This window comes from Notothenia coriiceps, unplaced genomic scaffold (assembly GCF_000735185.1).
Source record: "Notothenia coriiceps isolate Sejong01 unplaced genomic scaffold, NC01 NC01_scaffold00000339, whole genome shotgun sequence".
In the NCBI taxonomy this organism is placed as follows: Eukaryota; Metazoa; Chordata; class Actinopteri; order Perciformes; family Nototheniidae; genus Notothenia; species Notothenia coriiceps.
Window position 1 is genome coordinate 13,903,655 of NW_011333040.1, and position 10,864 is coordinate 13,914,518.

Sequence of the window (10,864 nt, forward strand, 5' to 3'; positions counted from 1 at the left end):
GGGCCGGCAGCAACACACAACAAAGAATTTCCGAAACTAAACGAAGTGTTTTTATTTATTTATTAAAATTATAACTACAATCCGAAAAAACAGGGGAAGCCTGGCTTCCCTTGGCCTCCAGGAGAAAACGCCACTGGTGACGAGGAGCTCCGCCTATATGGCCAACTCTCCACTAATCAGGGGAAATGAGAGGTTGCCGTGGCATGGTAACAGCATGGTAACATGACGCTCGTAACTCGGCCCCCTCCTTTGCAGGGGGGCGTGGTCAGCTGCAGCGCATGCAAAGACAGGGTGGAGGAGAGCAAAATAGAGCGAAATGAGGCATGGCTAAAATGCATGATCTGTTTGGTATTTTGAAAAAGAAAACGTATAAATATACCTTACAATAAATTATTCAAATATAGCATGATAGGTCTCCTTTAAGTAAATTGTGAAATTAAGATGCCAAATATGTCTATGTAAGATTTTGTAGGTTTTTCAGATTATATTAAACACAAAATAGGCAAGTTACAAATTCTTAGCCTCCGTAGTTATCGAGAAATAATAACTACAAATGAATTGCATTAAAATGTCCTCTGGTCAGAAAGAAACAGAAAATATTAGCCAGACGTTATTTTTTTAATAATGAACAAAAAATAATAATTGGTTCCTAATCTACTTTATTGACTTACTTACTGATCTGCAAGCAGACATCGTGGGTGCATGTTTTAAATATTACTGATATTTTCTTTTCTTTTTTTAGACCGATATTCATTAAGATAATCATTTGACTGAAAATCAGTAGGAGTGTTGCAAGAGTAGCTAAGAGTTATGTGGGGTTTAGGATGGTTATTTTATTTTTAATACACTGAATATTAACTGTAGCTTGGTGTAGAAGTATTTAACTTACCATCACTGGATATTTGGAAGACTTCCTTCAGAGTGAGGATCTCTGGAGAGAGACAAAAAGAAAATCATAAGCACTACTGAAGGAAAACTGTATATCTTAGACCTCACGGTGATTCCAATTGTTTGGGAAAAAGTCATTTTGCACTGACTTTTCACTTTTTAAACAAGAGAATGCCAACAGCGCACAAAACCAGGTTTATACAAAAAGTGTGTTCCCAGATTAGTGAGGAAAAACTTTAAAAGGCAAACTAAATATTTTACCTGTATCGTCATTTATCTTGATTGGTTTGTTGTGAGTTGCTGAGGGCTAGAGATGTTTGCTTATATAATGGAAATAGATGTAACTCTATTGCTAACTCAGCTTGTCTATGTCAAAGTGCAAACAAATTGATCGGAAACTAAACAGCTACTATGTCTCTTACCAAAAATTGAGACCTAAATTCTGAAAACAATTCACAGACCCTGTTGTGGGGAGTTGCATGAAGGTACTTTTTTTCTTTCTACCTAACTGCACCCACCCTCCGTGTTACCGCGCAGAAGGAATTGTACATCTACTCATGGACGAGAGGCACTTGCTTACTTATTGACGGGTGAGGTTTGGAGTGTTAAAATGTTTTTGTTGCTTTTCGGCCAGTCAGTTCTATCAAATATCAAGATAAGGTGGCTATCTCTACACTCAATACCTCCAACACTCAGAACCTAACAACAACAAAACATCTAGATTGATAAATTGCATTACAGGTCATAGGAAAAAGAAAAAACAATTGTCTTTGGGGCAAAAAGTCCAGTTTCTAATGTGACAAATATGCTAAGGACAGTGGTCTCTCTCTGAGGTACTGCACGCGTTTCCTACCCTTCAGGTCTCTCTCTTTAAACTGAGTGATGGGAAACATCATGGCATCTGCAAGCTGGGTGGACAAGACAGCATGACAGGAACTCAACTACAGAGAGAAAGAGAAAGACAGAATGGAAATGGTCACATCTTGGTCAGTTAAATCTTCCAGTGTGGCAGCTGGCGAGTTTGTATTTTCTCACCTCATCGATGACTTTTGCAAACTGCTGCAGGGTGGAGCTCATCACCTCGTCATCGCCCCCTAGAGGAAAGCGCTGCAGATGACAGCAACAACATGGAGGAATGGATTAGATTGATTTCAGTGTGGAGAAATGCGTCCCTGCTGAAGCAAACCAGCATGAAACGCACAGCAGAGGAAACTGGGGATTTCTCGTCACAGAACAAGTGATGGTTAAATGTTGGCCTGAAGTTGTCTCTAGGGAAAAGGTTGTCAAAACAGTAACAAAGTCTAGTGTCATAGGACGGGTGTCTATTTTTCATGGGGTCTTTGGCTGGTGGCGTTACCTACCTGTTTGTCGTACTCTTTCAGCAGTCTGGAGGTCAGGTGTGTGGCAGCACTGAGCTCGTTCTGAAAGAGAAAATAGGACAGAGTCACAGCTGGAGACACACTTTCCCATCAGCTGCTCTGTCAACGCTGTCTGTACCTGCAAAGCCAGTGGAGGTACACCTGTGAATCATGCCTGTGTGTGTGTGTGTGTGTGTGTGTGTGTGTGTACCTGTGCATCATAAATCCTCTGCATGGCCTGGTAGAGCTGACTGCAGTAGTTGGACATCGCTGCAGTGTCCTCCTCAAACACTCCCAGCAGGGACCGTGTCTACACACGAAACACAAAATAAAACTGATGAAAATAAAGTTAATGCTAATAATTTGACCGAGCAATAAGAATTCACCCGTTATGGTCTCAAATGATCCTTTGTGTATCTGCCAAAATAACCAAACCCACACATATCTATGTAAATCAACACCGATGACCTGCATAGTGCATACAGCACAGTAACATTTCCAGGGTGTGTCTCAAATGCAGTTTTAGCTTGCCAGCACACTCATCTGTCATTTTCAATTTATAATAGCAAAGCTGATATTTGTAATAATTTAAAAAGGTTTCCTATGGTAGAATGTAACCAATTACATTTGTTCAAGTAATATAATTACTGTTACTGTTTACGTACTGCTAGAAATAGTAAGTGCGGCAAGAGATTTTTAAACTTAAAGATGGAAAGATTGTGTTTATTTAAGCAAGAGAAGAGAACAACCTTAATAATATAAATATTTATATATATTATTTAGTTATATAGAACCCTTTAAAACAGGGTTACAAAGTGTTCACAAACACCAAAATCATGAAAAAATAAACCAATTCCTTACACGGCGATAACAAGAAACACATCCAACAACCCAAACAAAGCTTTTAATTTAATTTTCAAATTTACTTTGTACCTCTTAATCTGGTTGACATGTGATGAACAGATGTATACATATAAGTTAATTAAAATTGAGTTAACGTAATTATCAAGAGAGATAGTGGTGAGATGTGATTAAGTGTAATGTTTTAGCATATAATATATTAATCTGTATTTACTGTTCAAACCTTTCAGGATTTATAAAATGTAAATTTCTCTCAAGCTTTGTTAAAGTGTTTCACACTTTGTAATTGTCCATTGCACTTCCCAGCCACCGTAGTCATATGACAAACTGCAACATCATCAATATTCAACCAGCTGGTTTCCACTTGTCAACATGATGTATTCTGTACACAAAAATCAATCATGTATCAGTTAAGCTGCTATTAACTAAATTAGGGATACAATATGTTGTTGTTTATGTTTGTTTATGTTTTAAATTATTTACCTAATAAAAAACAAGTTCAAGAGCTATTTCCACGATCTAAAGATTAAAAAAGTAAATAGCAAATAAATACAAAATGACACCAATGCAGAATTGCATTTTCCAGGACCTTAATATTGCTCTAAAAGCTTAACTTAAATTGATAGTTATGTAATACAAACTGCTTTTATAACCACTTTTTTGACAAATATAACAACATACATTTAATTTCAGAATCTGGACACACCCCCACTAGTGATGTCACAGCAGGTGTTTGCTCTGTATTTTCTGCAGGACACAACAGCATGATTTGGGGTGTTTAGCCCACATTAAAGGAGCTATAGCTTTATGCACCTTGTGACTTTAATAACATAAAGCATCATGATGACACAGCTGCTTTATAATAGCTGAGCAGTTACTATCAACGCAATGAAGGGAAAAGCGGGCCAAGATGCTAAGGAAGTAGCCGCCTGCTATTTAGAAATCCTACGAGTAATCTTAATCTAAAGCGAAATTACGTGTTGACATCTTTACGGAAACCACCACCAGCTGATCGGTGTAGCCGCCCGGGTCTGGGCCGAAGCACATCTGCAGTGTATCCGCCTGACAGCTTTGTCAGCGGGGCCGTTAGCAGTTAGCTTTCTGCCCGAACTTGGCATCTCTTTGCTGGTTTTGTTGGCAAACACTGAGCCTACAAAGACAGTTAGCCTAGCCGTTAGCATGCTAGCTGAAAGCTTCCAGAGAAGAGAGCCGTTACCTGCGGGCTGTCCTCCAACGTCTCCTCTATCGGAAGCTTCTCTATCCCGGGCATGGCTGCGGCTGGCGCGGTAGTAATCTGTGCTTACACGATACAAAAGACCCAATAAATCAGTTCCGACAACTTCCACTCACGATTTCTTGGCTGCACGAATTTACAACACCCCAAAACAGCTCATCCCCGTTTCTCAAGTCCCGCCCTCTGGAAGGTTTTGATTGGATACGAAAAGATTCCACGGTTTTGATTGGTATCTTGTTTAAAGGGGAAAAGGCGCCATTTTGGCTCTGACCAGGATCGCCCTTTTACTATGACCGTGTACAACTTAGAGCCACAATGGCAGCCGTTGCTTAGTTTGTCATAATCTTTTCTATACAATTTGGTTATTTAAGCTTTTAAAGTTACTAAAGTCTTTTTTTCCTCAAACTTTTTGTTGTGGGATTGTATTACTTGCTATTATACATGTCAAGCAGTGTTATTTACTTTTTATTAACTACACATTTTCACACTTAAAGGATAATAGGGACAAAAGCACAAAAAACAACACAATTATGAGGTAATGGAATGATGAGTCAATCAAAAACAAATTTGCCTAATTGAACCCTAGCCTTTTTTTTTTGGATACAAATGTTTTAAAAAGCTTGAATTAACTATATACAATACAACCAATTGCTAACATTATTTGATTTGGAAGATAAATGATGCACTCTGGGTCCAATCTGTGAATAAAATGTTGATCAAACTGGTCTGGTTTGATTGTCAGCCTATCAAATGTTAATATACTGTATTTATATAATTATTGTTGTTATATATTGTAGTACATTATTCTGATTATAAATATAGGTATACAACAAATAATAAATCGAATGTACAACATGAACAACACTGTAATGCAGATAATTTTTCTTTATTTTTGTTAATTGTCATAGCTGAGGTTCAGAAGGATGCTCCTGGAGTTTCCTCCAAGTTAGGGAGCGTCAGTGGACCACGAGGGAACAAGTCCTCCGCCATACTGTTAAGTCCTTGCAGAACACAGCTGCTCAGGCCGCTGCGGGGCGTCTCCACGAGAGAGACGTAATACCACATACCGGCTTCGTCGTCATAGCGGTTCACATCCAACATAGTGGAGGAGCCACTGTGTCCTCCCACCAAAAAGAGCTGGTCGTCCACCACCTCAATGTCAAAGTAGCTGCGGGGATAAAGCATAGATGGTGTGAAGTTCCAACTGTTGGTTTCAGGGTTGTAGGCCTCAACAGTGTGCAGGGAGATATCCACGTTCATTGTTCCACCAACCTTGAAGAGAGAGTGTGGAATGGTCAGTGTTTAGATCATTTCATTCAGTAAATGTCTCCAGCACATGAACAAGTCTTTCATTCAAACCCTTACTAAAAGGTAGGAATGGGAATATAAAAAAATTCAAATATCACAATATTTTTGAACAAAAATCCATGATATCAATATTGTGATGATAGTGTAGTTTTGGTGGAGCTCATAGGACTGACAAGTAATGCGACGCATATCAATATTGTGATATGGGACTTAATGGCGTCTTTAATTGTGGATATAATGTGGTAAGTGTTTGTCTTCCTCGATTAAAGGCTGCCTTTTAGTAAAGTCAGTCAATAAACCAACATAACTGATGATTATTTATAAAAAATGTAATATTCAAAATGTCACATTTTTTGCCTTACATGTCATGGCATCAGTTTCTCTGTGACACTCCGTAATAGTACATGCACATTGAGCCTTTGGTGCCACTCATCTCATAAAACTTCAAATTCAAAGTGCTACCCTTCAATGCTACATTTACATTAATAAGAAGTGAATTTATGACCACTCGATGTTCTATTGGTCCAACCAATTCAACAACACCAAAAATGTGTATTCAAAAATAATCTTTGGTAAATGTTTGCACATCTCTAACGGTGCCACTCCAACAATCAAAGCATATTACTGCCTCACACTTACTGCATAGATGCGGTTTCTGTAGGCAGCGACCCCCAGGCCACTGCGGCTGGTCCTCATGGCAGAGATAAGGGTCCACTGGTTGAAATCTGGGTCGTAGCATTCAGCTGTGGAGAGGCTTCGATGCCCGTTATAACCCCCGCAAACATACACCTGCAGACAGGCTTGAGAATGTTACATTTAATATATATTCCACTACAATTACAGTCAAAATGAACGTGTAAGTAAAACACGTTTTAAATTGCTATGGTCAGTAAAGGCCAATAGGCCACACCATGCATAATGTTTACTTTTATTTTGATGGTAGGCCTATATGTTTTTCTTTGTAGACAAAATTGTTTGGTTGAGTGTTTGTTTATCAGGGTTTTAAAAAAACGACTGTGCCTGATTTTGGTCAAACTTGTTGAAAGGGCGGGGCATGCACTAAGGAAGAACCAAAACACAAAATCATATTTTTTCCCTTTTATAAATATTTGAGGCCCTTCTGGGAGATCTGCACTCTCCAAGTATCCAGTTTCAACAAACTGACTTTATAAAGCAATATCTATCTGAATTCTGTTTACATAAGTCAACTTGTTAACGACTGGTCATACTAGACCAAGTAAGGCTACTTTTTGTACAACTCTTGAGTGTATTGAACTAAACAAGCATTCAATCGCTCCCGCAGTTTCCTACATCAATCTCTACGTACTAATCAGGGCACATCTACACATTTCAACCCACGTTTATAACATAAATAATTTGGCTAGCATGGACATTACTTCAGACTTAATAATGAAGACAATGTACCTTGCAAGGTCATTGCTAGTTTCTGCTTCACCCACCTTGCCATTTAGAGTAGTGGCGCCGGCCCCACTCCTCCTTGAGTGCATCTGTGCCACCATGGTCCAGCGGTCATTCTCAGGCCTGTAGCACTCGACACTGTTAAAGCAAGTCACTCCATTGTAGCCTCCAATGGCGTAAATGCACTCATTATGCACAACAACACAGACGTAGCCGCGGCAGAAGTTCAAGGGGGCCACTTGGTGCCACGTGCGAGTCACAAGGTCAAACTTTTGCACAGTATTAAGGTAAAGATCAGTGCAGATGCCTCCAATTAAGTACACAACGTTGTTGAGGACTGCAGCACCGTGGTAAGCACGACGGATCTGACCAGCGCTGACAGTGACCCAGCAGTCAGCGCGGGCATCGTACGCCTCGAGGTCGGTGGCGTGTACACCGTCTCCTTCGCCTCCGGTGACCAGTAAGATGGTGGAGGGCAGGCGGGGTCGACTCAGCATATTTTTGTAGATGGATTTTGAGTATCTACTAAAATTCAGAGACACTTTCAGTGCCTCATCGAGGATGGGAAAACATTTGATGCTCTTCTTCACCACATCGTTGTCCATCACATTTTGGAGATAATACACGTTCATCAAGCCTAGCCGCACCTGGACACATAAGAGAACAACACTTAGAAACGTATAATGAGTACAAGAACATTTGAGTGTAACCTTTTTTTTACAAAAATAAATGGTGATGGAGTTTTCTTTATTTTATAGTTGAATACTTTTTTTGTCTTTTATTATATTATGTATTATGTTTTTGAAGCAAACTATTTAGAGAGAATGAACATTCTTTGAATTTCTTATTATAATATTAAGTTTATTAATATTTGTTTTTATTGTTTTAAATGCATATTCAAATGTATTTAATAAATTATGTTGATCGAATTAGTGTGTGTATAAGCGAGGGTGCAAGAGTGTTTTAAGGGGAAAAACAAACAAAAAACATCAAGAGAGAAGAATAAAATAATGAATTAATAAAAACATTTAAACATTAAATAAATAAATGGAGAATAAATAAATAAACAAATAAATAAATAATAGAGTGCAGGAAAAATTGAGCTTTTAATAAATGCCTTCTTTTGTTTTTTTCCTTTACCAAATTGTGGGCTGTTTTGGTAAAAATTAAACCCAATTGGTTTTGAAGAAATTGAACCCTTGCTGTGTCAATCTGAATACATCTAGATTATTGTTTAGTTACCTTGGACAGCAGCTCAGAGATGTGACCTTTTCTCTGGTCTGGCTGGTAGTTAATCCAGCTGAGGATCGCCTCAAACACTGTGTACTCCTCGCTCACGTTGAGGTGGTCGCTCTCAATAATGGTGGTCAGCTGCTCAATAGAGAGATTCACAAGCTCCTGGGAGACAGACACTATCTCCTTAAAGCTGTGCAGGATGTAGAGGAAGACTTTTTTACTCTGCTCCGGCATGTAGTAGACACTCATCAGCTTCCAGATGCCGATGCAGTTCCTCGGGGACAGCTGGTCCTCCAGGAAGAACCAGCAGCTCTGAACCAACCCCGTCACCAAGAGCTGGTCTGCAGCTGCCAAAAGCTCCACCACGTTATCCTCCGTCACAGGAGCAGAGTTGGTGTAGGCATAGTTGATGATGAGGCTCATCATCTCAGACGACACCCCGGGGATGGTGTACTTCTGCTTTTTGATGGATGCCCAGGGTCCAGTAAGGAGAGCGCTGTGGGATCAGGGTTTTAGAAAGGAAAATACGTAACAGTCTCATAATAAGTAGACCTTTTGGAAAAATCAGTCGCAGATCTGCTCTTCATGGAGAAATGACTTATCTGGAGTTGATTATTGATCATCAACCCATGCGTTTCAACTGCAACTTGGCCAATAAAGTCTTATGAAAGTTGCCATTTCTATATGTAGCACTTTAATAGGGTATGGCCTATCTGAAGCTAATGTAGTCTCAGGATTCTTTCTATTCGGAGTTTGTATACTCGTGGTTGAGTGCACTCATGGCGCATTTCCACCGCAGACCTTGCTCGACTTAGTACGGTTTGGTTAGGCCTTGTTAGGCCCGGCTCACTTTAATGCTGCGCTTCCATTACAGTTTAGGAACTGGGGTTGTAAGTCCCTTTGGATGACTATCAGCTAAATGAAAATGAAATATTTTTCAAAGCTTAATTATGAAAAAGAATTTTTAAGACATCATCAGCTCATGATGATCAGCTGTACGCGCACCGTACCCGAGTGGTAGTGACAGCAGCAAAATCAATCTGGAGGCTCTGCTTACTTTGCCTTTTCTTTCTTACATCTTTTTCTCATCTTTTTTCTATCTTCTGAAAGATTGAATTTATTTAGCCCCACAGGCATCTGAATCATTCCAAATATAATATTGTTGTGGAGTAATCACAGTTTCTTTACCATGTGCGATCAGTGTGACAAGACACTGCTTTGTTGAAGCAAAACAAAGCAAAACACATCTGCTCATTAAAAACAGGGACATAAAAGATGACAGTTCAGTACAAAATGGAGTCTCTGACATTGGTTTCAAATGTATTGTTATCACATGAGAAAACTCAAACATTGACTTTAATTAAATGTATGATGTCAACAGATATCACATAACTGTAGTAGGTTAGTTAAAAGCAACAATATTAAGTTTAAATACAAAATATTAGGTTCAACTTGATTAAAGTCCATTTTTCAGTTTTTTCAATGTAGTTCTGAGACAACAAAATGCAGTTTAGCATCTAAGTGCAAAAAGCAGTAAAAAGTGTAAGGTAATGCATTTTATTTGATTGTTTATTTCTTAATGGAGCACAAATCAATGGCCCACACCTCAGGATTATAGCTTAGGCTGATTTGCAATGCTGGTCCCATGGGCCTTTAAGCCAGATAAAACTCAACAACAAATACACAAGATAATACAAAACAAAAACACAACTATATAGGTCGGTACATTATAACACAACATTCAACAAAAATAAAGAGAGAACAATGGCAATATGACAGGTTCCTCTTTAAAAACGGTTTCAGTTTGAGTTTTAAATGGTGCTAAATTGAATAATCAGTCATATAGAGAACAAAAATACAATTATTATGAACATGATAAGATGTATACAAAGGTGTACTATTTACAGTAGTGGCTGCTTCTTCAACACTTTGATATGTTCACTTGTGTTTATGGTGCTACTTTTTATTGTACCTAGTGTACTAATTTGATGTTTATACTGCTTGTGTCTTTATTTCATGTTTTAATCAAATCATTTTGTGTTTTGCCTTTTTGTTGCCTTTTGATTTTTAGATGTAGTACAAATAGTGTGAGCATTTTGAGGGTTTTATCTTTTCACAGACTTGCTTAAAGTGTATGATTTTACAGCCTTTGCTCTTCTGAGATGAAGTACTCACCGAAAGTACGAGCTGCAGCTACAGAGGATGACCTTATGAGCGTCAATCTTGACTTTACCCACTTGTATTTCCAGGTCACAAAGTTCCCTCTTCACACGCATTTCAGTTAGGACTGCAGATGTCATGCCATGCATCCTTTTCTCCACCTGACTCCTGTGAGGGTTTAATGCGCTGGAAGCTTGTCCTGGTGTACTCATTATTTTGGAAAACATTTTTGCTCTCTACTCTGTTGGTCCTCAGAAAGTTTGTCTGGATATTTGTATCTTCCTCATAGTAAGTACAATGTCAAAACTCATACAAAATGTTTCACTATGACAACAAAGAGTTTGAAACTGATGGAACTGTCACTCTGGAAACCCCTCATGTGCATGATTCAAACTAACAC

The 10,864-nt window shown here is 38.8% G+C and overlaps 2 protein-coding genes across 2 annotated transcripts; both read right to left on the minus strand.

Moving 5' to 3' along the window:
• Window positions 1–854: 854 nt before the first annotated feature.
• On the minus strand, window positions 855–4,513 carry LOC104951240 (DCC-interacting protein 13-alpha-like). Its single transcript, XM_010777881.1, has 6 exons — window positions 4,324–4,513; window positions 2,458–2,556; window positions 2,250–2,309; window positions 1,924–1,995; window positions 1,742–1,829; window positions 855–931 (listed from the first exon to the last, which is right to left on the minus strand). Exons 1-6 carry the CDS (start codon window positions 4,375–4,377, stop codon window positions 855–857), a joined length of 450 nt encoding a protein of 149 aa, XP_010776183.1. The 5' UTR covers window positions 4,378–4,513.
• A 705-nt stretch (window positions 4,514–5,218) lies between these two features.
• On the minus strand, window positions 5,219–10,580 carry LOC104951250 (kelch-like protein 10). The gene is made up of 5 exons (XM_010777892.1): window positions 10,480–10,580; window positions 8,311–8,800; window positions 7,110–7,715; window positions 6,289–6,438; window positions 5,219–5,613 (listed from the first exon to the last, which is right to left on the minus strand). The coding sequence occupies exons 1-5, from the start codon at window positions 10,578–10,580 to the stop codon at window positions 5,257–5,259; spliced, it is 1,704 nt and encodes a 567-aa protein (XP_010776194.1). The 3' UTR covers window positions 5,219–5,256.
• Between the last annotated feature and the right edge of the window lie 284 nt (window positions 10,581–10,864).

Coding starts and splice junctions, on each gene's coding strand:
- LOC104951240 (XM_010777881.1), bottom strand. CDS start 4,377: ATGCCCGGGATAGAGAAGCTTCCGATAGAGGAGACGTTGGAGGACAGC. Junction 1,996..2,249: donor TGAAAGAGTACGACAAACAG/GTAGGTAACGCC, acceptor TGTCATCTGCAG/CGCTTTCCTCTAGGGGGCGA. Junction 932..1,741: donor TAAAGAGAGAGACCTGAAGG/GTAGGAAACGCG, acceptor GTCTCTCTCCAG/AGATCCTCACTCTGAAGGAA.
- LOC104951250 (XM_010777892.1), bottom strand. CDS start 10,580: ATGCGTGTGAAGAGGGAACTTTGTGACCTGGAAATACAAGTGGGTAAA. Junction 8,801..10,479: donor AGCTGCAGCTCGTACTTTCG/GTGAGTACTTCA, acceptor CTGATCCCACAG/CGCTCTCCTTACTGGACCCT. Junction 5,614..6,288: donor ACAGAAACCGCATCTATGCA/GTAAGTGTGAGG, acceptor TCTCTCTTCAAG/GTTGGTGGAACAATGAACGT.